This window comes from Homalodisca vitripennis, chromosome 3 (assembly GCF_021130785.1).
Source record: "Homalodisca vitripennis isolate AUS2020 chromosome 3, UT_GWSS_2.1, whole genome shotgun sequence".
NCBI classification, from domain to species: domain Eukaryota; kingdom Metazoa; phylum Arthropoda; class Insecta; order Hemiptera; family Cicadellidae; genus Homalodisca; species Homalodisca vitripennis.
In genome coordinates this window covers 12,251,080-12,277,757 of record NC_060209.1, presented here as the reverse complement: position 1 = coordinate 12,277,757, position 26,678 = coordinate 12,251,080, and the positions used below count along the sequence as shown (strand labels likewise).

Sequence of the window (26,678 nt, the reverse complement as noted above, 5' to 3'; positions counted from 1 at the left end):
ACACAGCTCAGGTCGTAAATGTACTAATGGTCCATCCAACACCAAATGGAGCGACTGATTGTTAAACACATCGCAGTTTAATTCACGATGACACAGCTCAGGACGTAACTGGTCCATCCCAACTCCAAATGGCGCGAATGAATTGAGTTAGCTCACGATGACACAGCTCTGATCTGTAAATAACTAATGGTCATCCCAACTCACAATTGGAGCGAATAAAGTTTAACACATCGCAGTTTAGTCACGATGACACAGCTCAGGTCGTAAAATGTACTAATGGACATCCCAACTCCAAATTGAGCGAATGAAGTTAAAACACATCGCAGTTTAGGTCACGATGACACTAGCTAAGGTCGTAAATGTACTAATGGTCAACCCAACTCCAAATGTGAGCGAATGAGTATGTTACACATCGCAGTTTTAGTATTCACGATGACACAGCTCAGGTAGTAAATGTTACTAATGTTAATCCCAACTCCAAATGGAGCGAATGAGTGTTAACACATCGCAGTTTTTTCACCGATTGACACAGCTCAGTTGTTAACTGTACTAATGGTCATTCCTACTCCAAAGGAGTCGAATGAGAGTAACACATCGCAAGTTTAATTCACATGACACAGCTCAGGTCCGTAAATGTATACTAATGGTCATCCCAACTCAAATGGAGCGAATGAAGTTAACACATCGCAGTTTAGTTCACGATGACACAGCCAGGTCGTAAATGTACTAATGGTCATCCCAACACCATGGAGCGAATGAGTGTTAACACAACGAAGTTTAGTTCACGATGACACAGCTCAGGTCCGATAAAATGACTAATGTCATCCCAACTCCAAAAGGAGCGAATGAGTGTATTAACACATCGCAGTTTAGTTCACGATTGACACAGCTCAGGTCGTAAATGTACTAATGTAATCCCAACTTCCCATGGAGCGAATGCAGTGTTTAACACAACCAGATTTAGGTCCACGATGACACAGCTCAGGTCGTAAAATGTACTAATGGTCATCCCAAACTCAAAGGAGCGAGGATTGAGTTTAGCTCACGATGACACAGCTCAGGTCGTAAATGTACTAATGGTCATCCCCAAAGGGGAATTTGGTTCCACTCCAAATGGAGCGAATGAGAGTTAACACATCGCAGTTTAGTTCACGATGACACAGGCCCTCAGGTCGTAAATGTACTATATGGTCATCCCAACTCCAATGGATAGAATGAGTGTTAACACATCGCAGTTTAGTTCACGATGACACGCTCAGGTCTAAAATGTACTAATGGTCCATCCCAACTCCAAAATGGAGCGAATGATGTTAACTCATCGCAGTTTAGTTTCACGATGACACAGCTCAGGTCGTAAATGAGTACTAATGGTAATCCCCAACTCAAATGGAGCGAATGGTGTTAACACAACGCAGTTTAGGTCCCGATGAACACACTCAGGTCGTAAATGTACTAATGGTCATCCCACACTCCAAATGGAGAGAATGAAGTGTAAACACATCGCAGTTTAATTTCACGATGACACAGCTCAGGTCTAATGAACTTAATGGTAATACCCAACTCCAAATGGAGCGAATGAGTGTTAACACAACGCAAATTATTTAGGTCCACGATGACACAGCTCAGGTCTTGTAATGTACTAATGGTCCATCCCACCTCCAAAAGGAGATAATGAGTGATAACACATCGTCAGTTTATTTCACATGACACAGCTCAGGTCGAAATGTTACAAATGGTCATCCCAACTCCAAATGGAGCGAATGAGTGTTAACACATCGCATTTAATTCACGAGAACACAGCTTCAGGTTCGTAACTGGCATCCCAACACAAATGGCGCGAATGATTGAGTTTAGCTCACGATGCACAGCTCAGGTCGTACAATGACTAATGGTCCATCCCAACTCCCAAATGGAGCGAATGAGAGTTAACATCCATCGCAGTTTAGGTCACGATGACACAAGCTCAGGTTCGTAAATGTAATAATGGTCATCCCAACTCCAAATGAGCGAATGAGAGTTAACACATCAGCAGTTTAGGTCCACGATGACACAGCTAAGGTCGTAAATGTACTAATGGTCATCCCAACTCCAAATGGAGCGAATGAGTGTTAACACATCGCAGTTTAGTTCACGATGACACAGCTCAGGTAGTAAATGTACTAATGGTCATCCCAACTCCAAATGGAGCGAATGAGTGTTAACACATCGCAGTTTTTTCACGATGACACAGCTCAGGTCGTAAATGTACTAATGGTCATTCCAACTCCAAATGGAGCGAATGAGTGTTAACACATCGCAGTTTAGTTCACGATGACACAGCTCAGGTCGTAAATGTACTAATGGTCATCCCAACTCCAAATGGAGCGAATGATTGAGTTTAGCTCACGATGACACAGCTCAGGTCGTAAATGTACTAATGGTCATCCCAACTCCAAATGGAGCGAATGAGTGTTAACACATCGCAGTTTAGTTCACGATGACACAGCTCAGGTAGTAAATGTACTAATGGTCATCCCAATTCCAAATGGAGCGAATGATTGAGTTTAGCTCACGATGACACAGCTCAGGTCGTAAATGTACTAATGGTCATCCCAACTCCAAATGGAGCGAATGAGTGTTAACACATCGCAGTTTAGTTCACGATGACACAGCTCAGGTCGTAAATGTACTAATGGTCATCCCAACTCCAAATGGAGCGAATGAGGCCACAGCTCAGCGGTTCCGCCGCCACGTGGTGAAGAGTGATGCATATTTACACGGTTCGGCCACAGCCGGTGCCGCCCTCAGGACGAACAATGGCAGGCTCCTGACGGATTACCATACGATCTCGGCGACTGAGTGTGCGGCCTTTCATTCATGATTACAGTGAGAGGAAGAGAGTGGTGCTGTCTGATCTGCGACGGTTCTCCTTATCTTAGCACTCCGTGAAGAACAATCTGCTTGCGTAATCATTAGCAAATGATAGTGATATACTGGAACCGAAGTTGTTGAAAGTATTCATTGTGAATAAAGATTATAATGTTTATAAGAATGTATTCATAAACTTTCCAAATCTCTAAGGGTTACTGACATTTTATGGCAAGGTTTTTATACGCTTTTTAATAGCCAACCCGTAGTAAAAGCGTGATTTTTTTACCAAATTGTGTTTTCAAGACTTCGGTCTTTGTTTCAGTCCCCTTGGGGACCCGTTAAATTTAGATTTCACCCAAATTCGGAGTTAGGTTCGCCACAGTGCTACGATGATCATTACTGCTAGAATCTAATTTTAAACCACCTACTTTGGTAGATTTTCTTAATGTTTTCGAGATAATTCAAAAAAATATTACTGGAAACAGATTTTGGATCCTCCAAAATATACGCCAAATCTTTATAAGGCTCTATTGTTTTGTGTGGCGTAAATGATCAAACTACGTCTTGGGTACTTTCGTCCAATATTTTGAAACCCATACAATGTGTTTCTTAAGGCACGTTTTTTTGTGTTTTGAACTGAAGAAAAGTATGATTGATATCATTATTTGGGCGAAGTTAGGTTTATTCTTGGCATCTTCCTTTTTTGAAATACATAAAAAATGTCATATCAACAGGTGCAAGGAAAGTGGGAGAACAATTGTATACATTCATATGCCAGGCAGTGAACGTATGTATATAACTAAGGGGAGATAATTCTTACTATCCATCAAACTCCTCATGATTGACACGTTTGCGTGAAGAGATTTTAGAACACGAAAATTAATCAACGTATGTTTAAAATTTCTTAATGTATTTAATCGTTTCCATACATGCTCAGACTGTACTTTAAAAAAGTTCATATTTATGATTTGAACCAAAATCAATCCAGCTTTTCCATAATCTATAAACGTAAATACAAAAGCTTTGTAATTTTTAGAGGGAATAAATAAAAGAGACCCTTAAATTACAGACAACGTTTACACTGTCACAAAAAGCATGATACGTTTGTACTCTGTTCATACATCTATGGTACAATCGACAATGCTGTCTTCTTTGTTGATCGCCCACACATGTAACTCGCGGCAATTCTTCCCAGGTATTGGTAATAGATTTTAAAAATCGGTGATAAAATTTAAAAAAAATTAATATTTAGCATGTTTTGGGTTTACTCTTTTTCCTAAATATAGAGATAATGTTTGAGTTTTTTTTCTTGTATTTTATTGATTGCTAACGTTGTTCATTTTGTATGGTTGGAGTTATTTCTTATTCTATTTATTTTGGTTGTTTTCATTGCATTGTACCATTATACGGGTATTGATTTATTTATTTCAAATTGCAACCAATTCAGTACTTATTTATTTATTTATTTTGGTTGACTTGTTACTGTATAACATCACTTTGATGGAGGGTCTATTTATAGCATAGTTTTACTGTTGTGTATGCATAAATATTTGTTATTTTTAATGTTTCATTATTTTGTTGTCATCATTATTGAGTTTAAGATTGTTATTGGTCACTGTTAATTTTATTGCCTACTGTTATTAATTTTTGTTACTAATTTATTGTTCTGATTATTTGTGGTTGCTTACTCTAGTTATTAGGTGGTGCTAATATTTGATATACTATTTGTTTAATAAAATAACTTCATTGCCTATTCTTTTTTTCAGATTCAGATTCCGTTATATGCCCCCAACGCTTCAACTTTTCTCATTGAACTTAGAACGTTATAAAACGAGTTGAGTAACAGAACTAACATTCCATCAATCAACAAGCATTTCCAGGTATTGCGATCGGTATTGTTGTTGCTGTTATCTTATCTTTCTCGAGAATCCCGATTGTTAGTTTTCTTGTTAATCTTCAGCGAAACAAAAAATTTAGTTATGTAAGTCCAAGGTTACACATGCTCCGCCTACACCGCGGCTGGTAATAGGCTATATATTGTCAATATCCGCTTCATTTACTTAAAAGCTCTCAAATGGGCTTTGAGAGCTTATTTATTTCTACTAATTTATCTTCTACTGCGCTATAAGAATATTTATAAAAAATGCACCACGTTATATTCTAATTAATTAATCTCTTGATGATGTGTTTGTAGTCCTTATAGAACATTTGCTGTGGCACAGACGGTTCTGCCGTGTGTTATTACGGACAGAATATTACGAGGCTGTCACAAACCGGTCGTAATTAAGCAACACTTAACGCCGCGCCGCGATGAAATGACGAAAGCCCGGTGCAGTATACTGTGTCTGTGGCCAGCGCCAGGACGTTTGTGTTGGCTCCAGCGACTGTTTGGCAAACATTCCCTCATTAGTGCCGTAGATCGCCGCCAGGTGTCGACACACCTCATTACTTTCCCAGTTTATGTTCACACTTCTTTACTGTTCTTGGGCGGGCCTCTCACCCCCGCTGTGGCTGTGCCGGTTTGGATTTATTTCAGTATTGGGGTTAGGTAAACGTTCAGCATTCGGCTCGAGTTGCATCAAATTGTTCAGGTTCAGAATTAATTTTGATGATTCAAGAACTCCAACAAAGTAGGAGCTCGCCGAACCACCTGTAGCGCACCAACAGGCTTCGTTGAGGTTACATGGAAAATTTAGAGTCTATAGCTCGTTTCATTCCATTTCAAGTCCTGAGAACAGATAGACAGACAGACATCGTGCAGAAAAGAAATGTTTACGCCATCGGCAGTCAGAACAAAAATGTTGCAGCCTAAGCTATATTGTGATTGTTGAGTTTAGCCCCAGTTCACCTTCCTCTTAGTGCAGCGTCTGTGAAGAGATCCAAAAGTTTTCAACGACGAGTAAACTGAAAATGAACTCTTTACATTGTTTCGATATCAGAGATACCTAGACCACAGTATATAGTGTAATCTGGGTGATGAGGTATTCTCATTTTCTCGTGGGTGCACAATTAAGACAATGGGAATGCCTCATTCTGTTATTTTCTTGTTTCAATTTTGAATACCCATAAGATGTAAAAGTGTTGTCTAATTTTCAGCTAAATCCCTTGATGAGTCATCTAGCTCAGTCTTGCCTTAATATAAATGAAGAAGCTTCACACAAAATTTGAAGTGCATTGGTCAGTTCATTCTCGATGGAGGCAGACAGATAGACTGCAGACATGCAGAAGTAATATTTTGCATTCCCTGGAGTGATATACTTTGCTAACGCTCTGCCAAATATATGTGTTCGTGTACAGGTGTGCCCGCGAGCGCACGCGTGTTTTTGGTACTCCACAGTAGGCTTTTTAATTACATAAATAAAAACTGATTGCATTCTTAATTTATAATTTTTAGAAAGTATTATATATTTATAATACGTTTAGAAAAATTAAAACGTCATGATGACAAATGGTTTATAGCTTTTATAGCTACAAGAATACAAATTCAATTTCCAACATGATATTTACGAATTGATTTTCTTGACTATATAGCAAATATCTTTGTCTGGCATGTCCACAAACAATGCGTCATGGTTGACCAGGTGTGAAGTAGACACTTGACCAACCAATCCGTCAAACATTTTTTTTGTTCTCTTAGGAGAAGGAGCTTAGAAAATTGCACCTAGTCCTAAGGACCTTTGCGGTGCTTCCGGAGTGGCAGGATATTCTGGATGGCTAAGTTGGAGGTAGGGGCCGCCTCCTGTCAAGATTCATGTGGAAAAATGTAGGGTACTAATCTCAAACCATATCACATCGGAAGAAGAGAAGGCCAGCTCTGAACCAGGCTCTCCAGTCAAAGCAGGCAGGGGGTGGCACACTCTTATGTCTAGGCTGGCAAGAACCTTTAACTCTTAAGAATCTAACCCCACCAACTCCAAAAGTCATCTCCCGCAGTAGGCTAGACCTATCGAATTACCCTTGAGCTCCAGAATCTCGACATTTGCGGTTAGTGATGTGTGCTGCTCCTGGACATCCATAAGGTTGGCCAGATTTAAGGGACACGTCGGGTTTTTCTGTGCTTTGTGTGGGTTTAAATGGAAGGTATAAACCGACCAGAAGTGAACACTCTGGGGTCCCGTCAAGCATTACCCGAGTGGTACTGGTATTTAAATTTTTATCCTCGGCTTCTGTAGAAACTCGCCTACTAACAGCCATCAATTGTTACAGATTCCCCCAACAAGGAGACACAAGCTCAGTACGAAGTGTACAGACACAACAAGCAGATGTCCCGTGAGACGCTGTGCCGGGTACCAAGACCCAAGGTGATCAGAGTCTCAGATGTGTACCCCAGTTCCTCCTAACTGGCATAAATTGTTACAGATTCCCCCAACAAGGAGACACAAGCTCAGTACGAAGTGTACAGACACAACAAGCAGATGTCTCGCGAGACGCTGTGCCGGGTACCAAGACCCAAGGTGATCAGAGTCTCAGATGTGTACCCCAGTTCCTCCTAACTGGCATAAATTGTTACAGATTCCCCCAACAAGGAGACACAAGCTCAGTACGAAGTGTACAGACACAACAAGCAGATGTCTCGCGAGACGCTGTGTCGGGTACCAAGACCCAAGGTGATCAGAGTCTCAGATGTGTACCCCAGTTCCTCCTAACTGGCATAAATTGTTACAGATTCCCCCAACAAGGAGACACAAGCTCAGTACGAAGTGTACAGACACAACAAGCAGATGTCTCGCGAGACGCTGTGCCGGGTACCAAGACCCAAGGTGATCAGAGTCTCAGATGTGTACCCCAGTACCTCCTAACTGGCATCAATTGTTACAGATTCCCCCAACAAGGAGACACAAGCTCAGTACGAAGTGTACAGACACAACAAGCAGATGTCTCGCGAGACGCTGTGCCGGGTACCAAGACCCAAGGTGATCAGAGTCTCAGATGTGTACCCCAGTTCCTCCTAACTGGCATAAATTGTTACAGATTCCCCCAACAAGGAGACACAAGCTCAGTACGAAGTGTACAGACACAACAAGCAGATGTCTCGCGAGACGCTGTGCCGGGTACCAAGACCCAAGGTGATCAGAGTCTCAGATGTGTACCCCAGCACCTCCTAACTGACATAAATTGTTACAGATTCCCCCAACAAGGAGACACAAGCTCAGTACGAAGTGTACAGACACAACAAGCAGATGTCCCGTGAGACGCTGTGCCGGGTACCAAGACCCAAGGTAATCAGAGTCTCAGATGTGTACCCCAGTTCCTCCTAACTGGTATAAATTGTTACAGATTCCCCCAACAAGGAGACACAAGCTCAGTACGAAGTGTACAGACACAACAAGCAGATGTCTCGCGAGACGCTGTGCCGGGTACCAAGACCCAAGGTGATCAGAGTCTCAGATGTGTACCCCAGTACCTCCTAACTGGCATAAATTGTTACAGATTCCCCCAACAAGGAGACACAAGCTCAGTACGAAGTGTACAGACACAACAAGCAGATGTCTCGCGAGACGCTGTGCCGGGTACCAAGACCCAAGGTAATCAGAGTCTCAGATGTGTACCCCAGTTCCTCCTAACTGGTATAAATTGTTACAGATTCCCCCAACAAGGAGACACAAGCTCAGTACGAAGTGTACAGACACAACAAGCAGATGTCCCGTGAGACGCTGTGCCGGGTACCAAGACCCAAGGTAATCAGAGTCTCAGATGTGTACCCCAGTTCCTCCTAACTGGTATAAATTGTTACAGATTCCCCCAACAAGGAGACACAAGCTCAGTACGAAGTGTACAGACACAACAAGCAGATGTCTCGCGAGACGCTGTGCCGGGTACCAAGACCCAAGGTGATCAGAGTCTCAGATGAGTACCCCAGCACCTCCTAACTGGTATAAATTGTTACAGATTCCCCCAACAAGGAGACACAAGCTCAGTACGAAGTGTACAGACACAACAAGCAGATGTCTCGCGAGACGCTGTGCCGGGTACCAAGACCCAAGGTGATCAGAGTCTCAGATGAGTACCCCAGTACCTCCTAACTGGCATAAATTGTTACAGATTCCCCCAACAAGGAGACACAAGCTCAGTACGAAGTGTACAGACACAACAAGCAGATGTCTCGCGAGACGCTGTGCCGGGTACCAAGACCCAAGGTGATCAGAGTCTCAGATGTGTACCCCAGTTCCTCCTAACTGACATAAATTGTTACAGATTCCCCCAACAAGGAGACACAAGCTCAGTACGAAGTGTACAGACACAACAAGCAGATGTCTCGCGAGACGCTGTGCCGGGTACCAAGACCCAAGGTGATCAGAGTCTCAGATGTGTACCCCAGTACCTCCTAACTGGCATCAATTGTTACAGATTCCCCCAACAAGGAGACACAAGCTCAGTACGAAGTGTACAGACACAACAAGCAGATGTCCCGTGAGACGCTGTGCCGGGTACCAAGACCCAAGGTGATCAGAGTCTCAGATGTGTACCCCAGCACCTCCAAGTTGTACGTGCCCGCCTGCACAGTGCTCTATCAGTGCGGGGAAGACACCGGCTGCTGCGGGGGCACTGCCCAGCGCTGCGGCCCAAAGACGACGAAGAGGGTTGAACTCTACTTTTACGTAAGTATCAAAATATAAATGTATATGAAATAACACTACTCCGAGAACAAATTTAGAAAATTTTGATTTTGAGGAATGAAATTGGTTTGTAATTTTTCATCTCATTTTTAACAGCAATACCTGAATATTATAAATATAAAATGGTTTTAGAGCTCTGAAACGATATTTTGTGAGAGTATGGCAATTCTTAGAAAACAATTATAATTTTGTATGGGTTACGGAGGGTTAACCGTTGGAATATTGCATTATATTTTAGATGTAATAAACCTTGGCTGTGACAATTTTGCTACCTACAATATTTACTACAATTATAATAAATCATTTATTTCCCTAAAACAACAAACTAATATTATGGCCAGTTCTTATATATATATATATATATATATATATATATATATATATATATATATATATATAATACTATGACATAATTTATTTACAATAGCAGAAAATAACAAATACAAAAATTCTACTTATTTTATTTCTAATCAGTACTTGTGCCTTAGAGTAATAAATTATTAAAATTAGGCTAAATCCTTTTAGGGTTTTCTTTCTTTGTTTAATACTAATAATTAGTCCACAATAAGGGAAATGTAGGTACCCCATAAGGCTGTGCCTGTGTTGGGGATACTGTATACAAAAAGAGTAAAAAATAAAAATAGCGGAAACGATACGGTATTATTATCATGATATTAAATCGTAGCTGTCTATAAGATTGATATTTAACTATATATCACAACTGTAGTCCATTTAACAACACATAATGTAGCTAGTGAATTATTGTAGTTTAAAACACATTGATTTCCTCATTTAATCAAGCATTTCATATTGAATAAACCTAATGTAAATATTGAAGTTTCTATTTTTATTTACTTAACTGGTTGTATTTCTTTGCAATCAGCAAATGTTTCTGAAACTCAGTATTTTTCTAGTTCACACTTCCTAAATTAAGAACACCTCTTTTATTCAAAATCCAAACAATTAAATGCAATACATGTTATGTTAATTCAATATCTAAAAGCTTTATACATTTTATTTATTCACAATCATACGTACAAAATAAATAAATTACTTAATAAATAAATTAATTAAATTAAAGAATTAAATTTAATTACCTTCTCTTTCCACTGTCAACTAAATTTAAAACTTTAACATGAATTTAATTCGCCTCAGTTTCATTTTGTTCCAGTTAAATAAACAGAATGTAAATTCTAGAATATGAAACAATGTATTACGGTTAGTACCCGTTTATAGCCAATTACACACGGAAAACTAAATCAAACGAATTAAATTAGTCAGTTACTTGCTTTGTAATGCCAAACAAACGAGAGCTTTTAAATCTTTTTTTCCCTGAGGTGCAATACGTCAATGCAGCTACCAATGCCAGCTGTATAAATCTCTCTGCTAGTGTTGTACAGATTGACGATAAGATTACTCTTTTATTATTCTGATTACTCGTAATGTATAGTTAATGTTATATAAGTATCGATACAACTGTTCAATGTTGATAATGTTGATCAATCGATAATATGTATCGTAGTTATACATATGTTTTAATCTATGTTTTCTGTGTATGCTGCTTACAAAGTATTCCAACAAAGTAAGTACAACTACACAAGATCAATTCTACCATACCTTAGTGTAAGCGATCATTGCTGTCTGGAACTTGCAATACTTATCGAGTCAAGTCAACGTAATGTGTTTAATGCAGGTATCGATCTAATAACGATATTCAGCATAAGACATTATTAAAACAAGAGACAAAAGCACAGTGCTTCATCTCTAAACTCAGTTGTTCCCCTTTGTTCAACTTCTAAAAATGAAGGAATTGGCGAAGAACGCGACAGTGGCTAGCAGACGGGCAGCTGTAGACTATCTTTGTAGAGAAGTTATAGCATGACCGGTGACTTCGAGATGCGCCGTAGGCAAAGACGGAACTAAAGTGGTGGGAGGTGGAGCGGCTCAGTCTGTTGCCGTATTTAGCCTTGTGAACTTCGGCCACCAGTCTTCTATACGTGCCGCCCAAAAAACATTCGCTTGTGCCAATTCACGAGTTGTAATACAATTTGTAAATTAATTGCGTTGTGCTCATTACGTTTTAAGTAAAGATTTTGTGATGGATCGTAATGTAAAAAGTAAAAATTGGAGGTAGAAAGGTTATACACGGCCAAGCAAGAGAAGTGATTGCAAATGTTTACCATTTTATGAAACGGGAAGCAGAAACCAACACACTTATACATTTGAAGAAAGTTCAACAGCGTGTCGTAGAGGCAACTGGAATTTCTGAAAGTTTTGTAGTGTATAATTGTATCTACTATCGTAAATCCTGAAGCTTACACGGTTAGTATATGATAAATTGAATTTTAATGGCTAACAAAGCGTAACAATTACAATTCTGAACTGTTGTCGTCGTTGGAGATCAAGAATAATATAAATTCCTACCCCTTCCCAATTTATGAGAACCCTTTCCTACCACCAGGTATCTCTACTGCGAACTCATTAAGAAGGGTGAGCTATGAACACAATTTCGGCAGAACATAGTCATTGTTAAGATCACGTACATCCGGTCCCAATATTTCCAAGATTTGCTGTATTAAATTCCTCATCATAAAAGTCCGTCGCCGTAACTACGAAATGTTCAAATATTCTCAAGGTCTCCTATACTAAATTGCTCATCATAAAAGACCACCGTGGTAAGAACATAAGGGTCTAGAAATGTTAGAAAACACTGCAATATTCGGTGAAAACTCTCAGTAGGGGTAGTAGCACCGTATTTACTCCCCTACTCTAGATTGTGCCCCCACGCGCTCACCTCCTCCACTCCTCACGCGCATCCCACCGGTCATGCTATAAATTCCCTACTGCCTTCGGCTCGCTGGGGGCTTCGCCCCCAGGTCCCTATGTCGGTTTTTAGCAAATTCAGGTATAAGAGGGATTTGGTGATTGGTTAAATTCGAACATGTGGTTCCTAAATTTCATGTTCACAGTATCCGTTCTCGAGAATAATACTGGTCGCAATGCTTCGATAACGCTCAGCCAAATGATGTGTGATTTATAACAAAATAAATGGATTTCGTAAAAAAAATTATATTATTCTCGAGACCGAATCTAGTTGGACGAAATGTAGTAGTATCATAGAGTAAAATAATAATTTAAGCTATGAATGAATTGACTAAAGTTTTTAATTTGAGATATATTTTCGGGAAGAGAAATAGAGATACGTGGAAATACCAAAGGACACTTTTTAAAGATTTAGTTCCCAATACAGATACTGCGTTAGATTTATAACTTGTATATCGTTAAAATTTTGCTTTTAGCCCAAATAAACACAGAAATTACCTAGACCTAACTAAAGTTCTTGACTTTAAACGCGTTTTGTACTCATTTATTCTAAGATTATCTTATTGCTATCATGATTAACAATAAGACAAATTTAAATATGTTCCCTAACGTTCAGCCAAATCCAATGGAGTGACATCTTTGTTTGTATTAGTTAAGTGTTACTAATATATGCAAAGTTGACATGCACCACCACCGGACTCGCTGTTCCTCATATATAAATGAAGCGTCATGTAAATCTCCAAGTCTAGAGTTCAGTACGATATATCGCGGTTCTACTTGCGTACTGACAGACAGATATGGAATTTGTTAAACTCCTCGAGTTGTACGCTTTCCTAACGCTCAGCCAATGTATAGTAATACATGTAGTTACAGACCTGGCATTTTGCATGCAACGTGAGTAAAGCCTTTTACGTGACACTTGGAGTGACATACTCCTACCTTGTATAGAAAAAGTTACCTCGATGAATAAATATAAACCTCTTTGGAAAAAATACTAACAATCGTAATGTATACGCGGGAAGCATAATTTTAATTGCCTGACCCATAGATTCATTAGAAAATTAAATTCCATAAAATAGTAAATACACAACACTGTGTGAAATGAACACTGCCTGTAGCGTCCGTGCATATCTGTATTGTTGTATTATTGTCAGAGAGATTTTGATGGAAAATCCATATTACTCTTTCGTAATAAATTATAAGGACTTTATAAAAGAGTCGAAGAAACTTAAATTTGAATGTTTCGAATATTAACATATTTATCATTCGTACAAGTAATGCATTTTAAAGACTCCATACATTTCAGCTAATTATTTTGTTTTTTAGTATTTTTATTTTCAGGCTGAGTTAAAAGTATGGATACACTCAGTTTAGTTTTTTAAGTACAAAGATGGAGGGATGGAACTTAGGGCACCTCTTTACGAAATAGAAGTGAACTTTTTAGTCACTGTTACAACTTTGCCAATTTCCTCAAAATGGGATTTTGGAGGGGGGGCTGCTAAAAATTGTGATATGTAAAGACCCAGTGACACCACGTCTGAAAGGTCTTGATATCAGAAGAAGAACAGTCGAAACTAGAGGTTTTAATGTAATAATAATTGTAAATTAACGGTAATAACTGTACAACAGGTTTGACTTTGTAAGATGTTTGTCTATTGAAGTTATTTTCTTTTTGAATGTGGATGTTCTTGTTTGCCTCAATCTTTTATTAATTTCAGTAATCTGCCATTTTCTACTGGGATGTGATAGAAAGCTCTAGTTTCGACTGTTCTTCTTTTATCAAGAGCTTTCAAATGCAATGTCACCTAATATCTGTTAAAAATTAAAAATTTTGAGCCGCTCTTCCAAAATCCCATTTTGGGGAAATTGGCAAAGTTGTAAGAATAAACTAAAAAGTTCACTTTTATTTCGTAGAAAAGTGTCCCGAGTTCCATCCCTCCATCTTTATCCATCTAAAAAACTAAACAGAGTCCATCCATACTTTTAACTCACCCTGTATAATTGGCGGAGTGCAATATGAGCAAGCCAAACTTACAATTGCATACTTTGACTTTTCCTGCTGTTCCACTCCTTTCTGAACTATCTGAAAAGGTAATACTGAAGATCTCCTCGATTTACAAAGACGTGTTTATTTATCGCCCATAACATGGCGGGACAAAGGGGGAGCTGTCGTCGAACACCGTACATCTGCCCTTTGACGGTGCCTTCTAGATAAAATCACTCCTCCGATTGTTCGACTCAAAAGAGAGCTGAAAAGAAGTGTCATCAAATAAAAGGCTTTGAAATTTATTTCGCTATTCGCAGACTGGGCACGATGTTCACGATGTCGCTCCATTGTTGCCAGTTATAGAGTACTTTGATTACACAGACGTTAAAATGTTAAGTTATTGCATTCTTTTTTAGATTCCCAGCTAGCTGCATTTGTTACAAACTGAAAAATTAATAGGGCATAAATATTTTGCGGAAATAATTGAAGTAATATCCAGAGCAAGTGCTTGGCTCCCACTTATAAATATTCCTTTCATAGGTTCTACTTCCCACACGTTGGTTGTGTATACGTACATGCACTACCCTCCCATTTACAGCATCTACAGTTCTGGCTGTTGTCTCACCCTAATTGCTGAATTCATTTGGCTGTCTTAGTGAACTATAGGAATTACTTTTTTTTCTTTACTACTAGAGCTTTGATAGTTTTTGCGCTGGAATAATTGAGAAGGAAACGTGATTTTACGATCATTTACCATCGGGTAGGTTAACTATCCACCGGAGGAAGGGATCAGATTGCAGATTTTGAAACGTTGTGTTACTGTTTTGGAGTTCAAAACGTTCTTTTAGGGGTAGCAAGCCCATTTGACGTTTGATCTGTATGAAAATGCTTTAGTGTTCATTCAAATATTTTCGACTGAATTAACAGAAGTATAAATGTGCTTGGCAAACAGTGGTTAAAATAAAGAAATATAGGGCAGTCACCTTGAGTTTCCTACCATAAGAATAATATTAAACGCTATGAACTTTCTCGCCCTTATTTTTGATCGCAGCAATAAGGGTTGTGTCTCATTTTCAATATATAAATAAAACGCGTCCAAACGCTTTTTACGTATACTTTTTAATTCTTAATTTTTCTAAATATCCTTGTAATCGTAAAATCTAAAAGCATTTCTAAGATAACTCTTTCTCCATAATATAGATACACTCTTAGCATGGTGAGTGTGTGATAATTAAAATTAATAGCGCAATAACTTTTCTGGTTCAATAAAGGGCAAACTTTTTTAGAACCGCTTTCAGAACTACAGGTGTTTGGTGGCCTAGGGCAGTTTGCCCTCGAGTTCCAGTTACAATCTACTCAAAGTGACATCTCGTTATTTTATTAACTGACAGTCATTTGACGCTACTAATGGACCCGTTTGTTCTGCGATGCTACTGGACAATTGTTGGAAATATATCTTTTTATAATTCTGCATATTGTATTAATTTTTTTTTATTTTTTTTTTTTTTTTCAAAAAACTGTACAACTGTTTTTTGAAATTATCATTCAATTTGTATCATTAGTGTTTGTTAGTATATTTTCATACATTATAAAACTAAGCAGTGCAACTAAATGAACCTATAAAATCATTCAATTAATGCTACTCAACTTTGTCACTTTACAAAACTTTTATCACTCCAAATACATTTAATCGTATAAATATTGTCCTATTTGCGTATCAAATAAATGTAAATCAATGCACAATAGTGGCAAACAAACGTCTGTTATTAAACCCGAGTGACACATTTGCTAATTCAAATTCGTTGATGTTGCAGCACAACGTTCTGCAGCACAATGTCTATGTTTAAAATTAATTAAAATTAATAGAAAGGGTATAAAATCAATTATGTCGTCGTAATGATTATTATTTCTAGATCCGTTGCAGTTTTAAAGGTATCTCTGGTTGAATTATGACTCTGCAATTCATTAGCATGGTCCATTTGCTCTGTGTTTAAAAATATACTAAAAATAAGGTAAAACGCAGTGTATAAATTATCTCCAATACTAGTTGTTAACTATATTTCCCCAAAAACAATAATTAACCTACTGCAGTCCGATAATAATTCGGGTAAACCAATATTTACAAAATCCCATAAAGATTCACTTTTGAATGTAATTCCTTATTAAGTTCAAGTTCAAGTTTCAAAAACGTTTATTTTCTTGTAATATAGAAAGACATACATATTCCATGAGTTCTGTTGAACTCGCGCGGAATAATTTTTATACTAAAACATACTTAAGAAACAATCAGTTGGCATGTGATTTATGTTATGTAGCTATTCTTCTATACAACTAACATAATTCCCAAATGTTCTTAATTTTATCTTTTTAAAATTGTAATGAGCAATTACAAATAGCATAGTACAACTATGAACCAGCCAATATTACCAATGTTATTCAATATTAAATTTAAATATGATAGAAAATAAAATAACAATGACCAACTAATAATAAATTTAAATATACGAATTATCAAATAAATAAATAAGTATATATATATATATATATATATATATATATATATAATAAACAATAAAATAGAAATAGAAATAACAAGAAACAAATTACTTAAAATTCTTAATTGATTCATTAATTGTTGTGCCAACCCCTTATGCTGTGAAGGGAACAGGATTTTTTCAGGACATTTGCCATCGTTCAGCGATACAAACAAATCATTGAAACTACGTTTCGAGATGTGCAATCTGATCTCTTCTTCAGGTAATTAACCAATTTAACACATAATTAGTTATTTACCTGAAGAAGAGATCAGATTGCAGATCTCGAAACGTAGAGTTACTGACTTTTTGTATCACTGAACGATTGCGAAATGTCCGGAAAAAATCCTGTTCCCTTATGCTGTCTGTTTACTATATGGGGTAACTCGTAAATAAATTGATAATGATTTATAATTGCAGTCTCGTAGCTTGAAGTGGGACTAGCTCATACATCAGGGTGTAAGCGGGACTGATATATCTCCCGAACTTGCAACAAGACAGATAATTGAGGCTAGACATTGAGTGATACGGACCATAAATCGCCGCAGTGACGTGCCGAGCTCCGAGCTCGCCGCCGCGCCGTGTGCGGTACCGGGTGCTGGTAGCTCTACCCGCGGCTAAACCGGACGTTTGTGTGAGAAACTTTACACCATAACCTAAATGTTCAATAATGATATTGTCGTCATTATTTTTCAACAAAAGCTTTATAATTATCGCAAATTTCTGTTTATCACATCAATATATCTTAGCTTCTCACCTAGCAAAACTTTGAAACCGATTTGACCCCTCTGAATTGGCAGCCATGTTTATTTAAGCTGCAAAAGAATATTCGAGTTCTTTTAAGAACATCTGAAACACTTAAAAACGAACACAGAAACGTTTTTTTCCCAAGAACATCTCTTATTTAATGCCCTTACAGTCCAGGAACCAATTTTCTTCGTGCAAGCACGCAACCTTAGGCTTTCTTGACATCGAATTGTTCCTAACCGTCAGCCACGGTAGTTCGGGTGAGGTCGAAATAAAATGGCATCAAAAGGGTTAAAATGTTTAATGACTGTTTATTTTTCACAAATCGTATTTTTGACGCATCTGAAATCAACCCTAAGACACGTAAAATTTGTTAATCAGTGTCAGCTAACTATGTACAGATTCTAAACGTGGCAGGACTCCGTCTATTTATCTAGTTGTATGACGTTTATATAATTATTAATTATGTGTTAAATGGTAGGTTTTAAGTGTCTTTTCAAGCTGAGAAATTTTGGTCAGAAAAAAATGATCCTTATTTCATATTTTTAACCCTTTTGATACCCGCCCATTTTGACCTCCACTAAGATTAGCGCGGCTAACGATCTTGTTTGGTACGCATTCAGCCGAATTTAGTTTTTTATACTGTTTTTTTTTTATCCAGATTTATTATTTTATAGTTTCAATATACAAAACCTAAACATAAAAGAAAAATTCAATAGTGCTTTTGTAGTCATTGCGTTTTAATAAGTTTCAATAGTTTATTCCAGCAGTGAATAACAAACCATTTACAAGTTCGATACTTGCGAATTGACTGGCTACTTTTGGTACGATTGTATCCAGTGATATAATATAACATACTTATAATCCCTTAACAAGAGTCGAGCTTACAAGAAAATCTCCTGGAATCTGGAATCATGTTACTGTGAAGAGATCCAAAGAAAGTCGACGGCGAAGAAGCTCAAAACGAAACATTTACATTGTTTTGACATCAGATACACCTATAAGTAGGTGAAGTGGTAGCCTCATCGTCTCATCAGGTACACAATTGAGTGTACTATGACGTGATATACACGATCTCTAAGCACGGTGGTAAAGCTTCTTCGTCGTCGACTTTCTTCGGATCTCTTCAGACGAACATGACTCCAGATTCCAGGAGTCAAGTCTTGAGACACTGTCAGATACCAGACGCTGCAATAAAAGGAAGGTGAACTGAGGCTAAAAAATTTGATTGAATTAATCCTTCCTACCATAGCTACGATATTGAATCTCTAATTGTAATAACCCTAATAATTCCGTATACATGCGTAATTTCTTTAGTTCTTCTCTGTCTTCTGCGGCTAATCAGCATACGGTTTGCTCTGAATGCTGAAATTCATTAAAATTCATTTAATTTTAGAATGGTATTAAAAATAAATATAACTGTTTGATTATTTTGACATATATTCACCATCATACACTCAATTAATAAAATGTTACATTAGTGAACCTACCTACTGCCAACGTGGTGTATTCTTATAAAACCCCGAATCAGATTCTGTTGAATATTACATTTATTGTTCAGTCACACTTTACACGTGGTTTGATGTTATGGGATAGTTCCACTGATATTTAAAACATTCTGCTAATCCAAAAAGAATGTAATAAGAATACTCTATAAAGCAGGCCCTTTGGATCACTGCCGATCTCGGTTTATACAACTCAAATTTCTGACAGTCATGTCTTAACCTTTACATGTATCATATCTTAATATTTACTAAAGTAACCCACAACTGTTTTCCATCAGACAGGAAATTCACTCCCACTCTACACGAAATAAATCTAAACGTAATATTCCTCAGCACAGATTAGTAAAAACTGGCTCCTCACACAAAATAAATTGTGTACAATTTTTTAACAAGTTACATGATTCTGCCCAGATTGCTCCACTCAATAGTTTTAAGAATAAAGTAATTATGTGATTGCAGAAAAATCTGTTTTATTCTATTCAAGATTTTTTAAATAGCGATGGAGAAGAAATACCTTTTTTTAAATAAATAACTTATTATGTAATCTAATCTAGACCACTACACCAGATCCAGATCCAGATCTGTTGTGTCTAGGATCTATTGTGTCTTCACTTATCCTTTTTCTACTTATTGACAAAATTCGTATTGTATTATTGTATGACAATAATACAATACAATTACATAATGTTATTATGTTACTTAACATTGTACTTGATTACGCTTATTTCACATTGGAGATCAATGGCAATAACTAATTAAATTTGTCTTTGCTCCATCGCGCGTATCTCGCTATTTCTCTTATAGAACCGAGCGCTTCACACATTAATCTTGAGAAAGGTCATTGCAGTTTGTAAAAAAACTCTCCTGGCTGGAAAAATCTAACAACTTGAAATGATCAGAAAAGTGCAAGTGACTTGAAAATTTGTAATCATAATGGCACGTAATTGTTAGGACTTTGACAGCTGGCTCTGAAAGGTTTCATGCTGAGAGAAATCTCATCTGCCGGAACTGCTGACTTTATAAGGTTTCTGCATTCAGTGTTTATGGTACTTTTATGAGCCGCAGTTGCGCCGCGCGACGCGAGCAGTGTGGGAGGACTGGCGTGGAGAAGGTCATTGCGGCGGTCCGCTCCTGAGGTCATGACCAAAGTCTTCGCGGCGGGTGCTGCAAAAGATGGAGGCTGCACAGAATGCACGAGAACATTACAACACAAACATGGTATAATCATCGGAACATTTTTAATAGCAACCGAATTCGACCAACTATCACCAACCTTTTCACGTTAGATGGACAAGTTATTTTTAGCATCTCCTAGTGAATGGGCAGTAAATTAATTAGACGATTGAATTTTATTTAAATTACTAATTTATATCTTGTACAGTTATTTATTTGTATTTTATATAATACATATTTTCGAAACCGTGTTACTCGTTATTGGTTAATGGAAGTTTCACCGATGCTCTTGAAACTAAATTCTTGGCGGATTAATAACTTAATTTGCACGCGTATTAATTTTTTCTCTCGTGAACTTTGTGGCTGCCGATCCTGCTGCAGAGCAACATCTTGCGCTCCTTGTCCGTGGTTTAACTGCAAGTGTTTCCAGCATTCATGTTTACTAAGTCTATCTATTTTCACTTTTTCTGACTGCAACTGCAATGTCGAGCCAAGATGCTGACGCCCGCATTCGTTAGTCGACATCAACGTGAAGGGAAGTCAATTTTAAAGCTTTACTAATTATTAAGTTCGTTTTCGAAATTCACATAGAATATTGGAACCATTAGGCCCACCCCCATGATATCATTCATTATCACTACATTTGGCAGCAACGTGGCAATACATTATTCTATTGCATATTTTAACTGCAAGAATCACTAACTAAAATACCATTTCTTATGCGGTATTGATTATTTACTTAACTACTTGAGCTCTGAATTTTCATATTTTTCTATGTTAGGTAGACGTGTCTATAGGTTTAGGTTATACTGTTAAGGTTTAAATTATTCTCCAGTTCAGAATCTAGTAACCTGTGGATTGTGATCCAAATTTATAACTGGTAACTGTAAAGCTCTAAAGCTGTTGTACCCATCTGATCATGGATGGCCTTATAACAACTGTTCCCTCCTCCAATTTTTGGGCCAAGTTCGATACAATTGTTTTGAACCCTCCAAAAAATATCCCTTACAGATTGTTTGGAAACAAATTGGAATAAGTCAATTAAAATTGTTATTTTTTCCTACGGAACCGAAACCGGTTCAAATAAGACCAAAGTTAAAATTTAAATACATTTTTTTCGTGCCTTTAATTTGGCGTAATGCAAACTACGTACGTAATGCAAGTAGCTGTTGATTTTTTAAATGGTTTTAGGATAGTTTGTAGATGTGATGACCAATATCAAGTGTTATTTACAATGCAATTGATAACATAGTAAGATCATAAAACTTTATCGCAATGTTAATATATCTCGAACGGGTCTGAACTAGGTAGGGATAACAAAACACCAGTTGCATTATAAGATATGAATATATCAATACGCGCAACAAGATCAAAACAAACATGAGTGAATTTTATTCACACACGAACTTTTCTTTAATATCTGTACTAGTATTATTATGGTTCTTGAATTTACGATTTGCTTACATATATTGATACAATATCACGATAAGTACATTATTTTTATTTTCTTATAGGTTAATCACGTGTATAGATATTCCTATGATACCGTGTTTTCTAAAAACATTTTAATACAAAACAAAGAAAATTTTGAGTTTAAAGTGGACGTAGTACTCCACAAAACCTGAACAATGCCATTGTAAGTTTGTAAATGACGATGAATGGGCGCAGGGAGACACGTGTGTACCGGTACCGCACACAATGTGTCTGCGTCCAGCGTGTGGCTTTGTGTGGGTAATCAGCTGTGAACTGTCGTCTGCCCACGAGTTGTCAGCTGACCGTGATGTCGGTCAAGGTCACCGAGTCAAGTGCCTGTATTGTAGGTAGCACTGGCTGAGGAACAATCGATATAATGTTCTTTGTTTAAGTTTATTTCTGACGATGGAAGGATTGTGAAGGAAACAGGATTGTTTCCGGAAATTTGCCATCGTTCAGTGATATAAAAAAATCAGTAACACTACGTTTCGAGATCTGCAATCTGATCTCTTCTTCAGGTAAATGACTAACCTAACACATAATTACAAACTAGGTTAAAATAAACAAATCATACCAGAGCGTTGTGACACGCGTAAGTCAGGGAATCGCAACCACCATGTTGTGTGTCAACTTTACTAACTCTAAAACATGCACTTAAACAATTAAAAGTGAACTAGAGAATGCAGGTCACAATACGTCTGCATTATGTCGTCTGCATACTTTTGCATCGACATAATGTGTATTCCGAGAACTCGGAATTACTGAAATTTTGTAGATACAGGTAACAATCTAAGATCTGAAAACTTTGATATTAACACCTATTTTAGACCAATTGAAAACCGTGCGAATTTTGTCTTAGATAACGTTACTACTTCATTTTACTTCAGTAATTTTGTAATAAACATAATACTGTTTGACAACTGCACATCGTCTATTGCTTTAAAAAAAAGTAAAACCAATCATCCAACATTTTGGGAAAACTATTTCTTTGAGCGTTAGCAAAACCTGCCATTCCGGGGACTGTAAAATTTAACGTCTGTCCGTCCGCACGTTATCTCGAGAACGTTTTTCACGCAGCTTCTTTTCTCTAAAAGCTGCATCGAGTTTGATGGTGGTGAAGTCTTTAAGACCCTGGTTGCAACGGGAAAATCGCAAACTAAATCAAATGTATAAAACAAACTGAGTATGAGTATGAGTAATCACATGAAGTGTTTACATTTTATATCGTAACACATTAGCCAAATGAAATGAGCTATAGCTATAGTCATGCAAACTTAGTGGCTTAGTACAATACTAAATAATGCATGAGCAATTTAGTAATTTCAGTGAACTATCAAAGCTCATTTACAATCAAGTCCAAAAATTGCCTTATACTGCATTAGGTAAACTTTTTCTATTGGCAAGTCTTTAACCAATAATAATAACATGTTTTTTCTTTAAAATAATTTTTACAATTATTTTGTATCTTACACAGTAGCCTAAAAAGTTTGTGGATATTCACTCTTTTAGTACTTTCACCTTGAAAATATGAAAGTGGATAACGATTTACCGTTATGATATCTTCACGATATTTTAATTCATCATTAAACTTCTACAACGAAATGTTAAAAATTTTGTTTTGCTACAGTTAACTCATTATTCGTAACAATTACACACCTTCGACCGAAACTAAATGCTGTTAACAATGAATTTCCTAGCTGTTACAGAGAAAATACATAATCAGCCGTCAATACATTTGTTATAAAATGATAAATACAACTTGGAACATACAACATATTCCAATGTCTCACACGAATCATTTATTCCGATTCATGGTCATTCGCTTCGACATAGGAACACAAGTAAGTTGAAATATCTATTCCGATATTAACAAAGGGAAAAGATGACTTTGTGAAACCGCCAGTCGATTGAAATATGACATTTTAGTTGATCAATTCAGAACCAACCTGTTAAGGATCCCAGCTATTTGAGAAAACTCCCACCTATTCATTCCTTAAAGGTTATCTTCTCCTAGGGATACGTCATCCCGAAGTAATAAAAATCATCGTTGGAGCACCAACGATGACAGTCCAACTCGAATGAAGTATTGACTCGTCCAAGATAAATTGTAGAGAGTCGTTCTCCCCGTTGTGTTGTGACTCTCCTTGAATCGTCGATTGATTCGTTCCTCGAGTTATTAATGAATGAAACGTTGAGTGTGGCACGTAGGGGTAAGATTGATAGCATTCGGAAAGGTTTGTTTGTGGTTAAATACAATCAGTGTATTGAAAAGCTCACCTCGAAGATTGCCCATGAAAAATTACCTACACTGACAGGCATTCACGAGCGTACCTGTTACAATGTAACCGTTTATTTTGTACCGGTGAACGTGATTTGGGACATCACAGTTATGTGGATGAAAGTTTGTGAAAATCCAGTCTCGTAATATTATTTGCCAATGGCGTAGTGTAGCGGGTACAACGGTTATCGCAAGATAACCAGATCAAGCAACGTCGAGCGTGGCTGCTGCTTGGATGAGTGATCCTGTCCTTGCAAGCAGCCCGCCTGCCCGACCATTGGTGGTGGTTAGGAAGTCACCTTTAAGCCGTTGGTCCTCAGGTTAAGTGTTAGAGAGGGCTCCTTAGCACTAAATTTACCTGGTAAAATAAGACATCTTTACTTTACTTTATTAACCAACACTAAGGTACTAGATTATTTACATATGTCGAGTGTTTCGTATCAAACCATATACAATGTGACGAAATATATGATGAAAAATATATCAGATAAACCAGTTTAATAATTGCACCGTAGAAATCAACAGTCTACATTTATAAACGAGGACCGGAATATAAAGTAGTAAAGCTACAGTTATCCCCGGTATAAAATCATATACGAGATACGAAATTAGTAATTTACAATCCAACCGAACTCGAGTTGGAATTCTGAATGGGTTATGATTAACTCGCTTGACTGTTTTACACATCATGCGGGTCCGAGATTCTGTTTAGAATTTGCATAGAACTGGAATTCTCCTTTAGAAAAATAGTGAACTAGTGAATTTAGTTAATTAATTTTTAAAATATTAATATTTTTTTTTAATTTCCCTCTTATTTTTAGTAGACAAATATATTTGTTTTGTTTTAAATCGAAATTGTGTTACAAATTAAAATTTATTGAATATGGTATTCTTTCCAGAAAAGACACAGAGGTTTTTAAATGTCGATATTTCAAAGAATTTCATTGATAATTAGGAATTTCTTCCATTATTATAACTAATTGTAAATAGATGCCTTATGAACAAATGTATGTTACAAATAAAATCATAAGTAAACATTTAATGAATATGCTATTTTTACCAGAAGAGTCACAAAGGTTTTATAAGTCTATATTTCAAAAACTTTCATTGGTAGTTAGGCATTTCTTTCATTATTATAATTAACCGTTAATGAATGCCTGATGAACAAATGTATGTTACAAATAAAATCATAAATTAACATTTAATTAATATGCTATTCATTCCAGAAGAGTCACAAAGACTTTTATAAGTCGATATTTCAAAAACTTTTATTGGTAGTTAGGAATTTCTTTCATTATTATAATTAACTTTTAATTTATGCCTTATGAACAAATGTATGATTTGAAATATATACAATAGGCCTACTATATATAAGGTTTACAGGCATTTTAATATTTTTATTTTTTTTTTAAGCGTAGAAAGTAGCCAGTCTTATTCATTCACGCATGTAGATATACACCCGTGTGGCCATGATAATCTTCCTGCAGCATATACATTATAAATCCTATTAATTTTACATGTGAAAAAATAGTGACTACTTTTAAAATTACAATTCTTACATAAGATTATTACTTTTTTAGCTATAAATGTGTTGCATGAAAACGTCTGCCATACATGCATATAAAGTACCAAGGTTCACATATTTCAACATATGGAGAATTAAGATTTTAAAATTTAATTTATAAATACACAAACAATATAAAATCAATAGTAGCTTCGTTTTGTTGAGTACATATATGATAATCAAGTAGTGGTAGAAAAATAAATTTTTGCACATTTTTACCCAATTAAAAATATTTCAGCATTTTAAAAACCATTTGAAATGGTATATTATTTTAAGCAAAGAATTGTCTATTCGTTTAAAAAGTTTATGGTATTTCGTAACATAGCCTTTACCGTAGGTGTCTAATGTAATACTCTAAATATTCTTTTTTTATTTTTTTGTTGACGATGGATGCTTTGAACGCATAACAAGGGTTTCAAACATATGCCATCGTTGTATGTTACAAAATGTAAAAGTACGTTTTGAAGATTGAAATCCAACCTCTTCATCAGGTGTAAGAAATGTTATTCCTAAAGATTACTTAAAGCAATGCGTCCATTGCTGCACTTTGTAGCTTTTAACAACATGTTATGCGTTACAATTCTTACAACTGACGAAGAGGGTAGATTTCAATCCTCGGAACTTAGTGTTATATATATGTAACATATAACGATGGTAAATGTCCGGAATCCTGTTACTCCATTCTTTTCTTTTACTTGTACTGTTTCTCTAAATCTAATCTACAAGTGTACACATCCTAATAGTAGTCCTCAGTGTGATATTTTCCACATTTGAACTAAAGGTATTCTACACCGTTGGCCGGATATTGGAAAAGGTGTCGGGTTTCCTTTACAACACCCAACCCTCCACAATCACGGCAACCCTTGCCAGGGGCGCTGTCCTCTTTGGCGGCACCGCTACCATAATTAGTACCCCAAAATGTAAACAGTGGTTATTTTACCCCATAAATCGCCTCTTAACTAACCACCCCTCCCCCTACCCTGTCGGCGCAATATAGCTGTTATAAGCCGCCGCCTTGCTCTATTATCATGTCTATCTATAACCTACAATTTCGGATCAAAGTGTTTATTTATTTATGAAATTGGTGGGCGGTTAGCTCTAGTGGTTCGTAGGTCTAACCTCCGATC

The 26,678-nt window shown here is 36.9% G+C and overlaps 2 protein-coding genes across 2 annotated transcripts in view; both read left to right on the top strand.

Annotated features, from left to right (window-relative positions):
• LOC124356580 overlaps window positions 1–8,417 on the top strand; it is a 337,667-nt gene extending 329,250 nt beyond the window's left edge. The window contains exon 3 of the mRNA XM_046807663.1: window positions 7,210–8,417. Coding sequence (XP_046663619.1) covers window positions 7,210–7,343 — 134 coding nt within the window. The 3' untranslated portion in view covers window positions 7,344–8,417. The remainder of the gene's footprint in view (window positions 1–7,209) is intronic.
• Window positions 8,418–9,181: 764 nt separating this feature from the next.
• LOC124356579 overlaps window positions 9,182–26,678 on the top strand; it is a 37,390-nt gene continuing 19,893 nt past the window's right edge. The window contains exons 1-2 of the mRNA XM_046807662.1: window positions 9,182–9,449; window positions 11,038–11,049. Coding sequence (XP_046663618.1) covers window positions 9,255–9,449; window positions 11,038–11,049 — 207 coding nt within the window. The 5' untranslated portion in view covers window positions 9,182–9,254. The remainder of the gene's footprint in view (window positions 9,450–11,037; window positions 11,050–26,678) is intronic.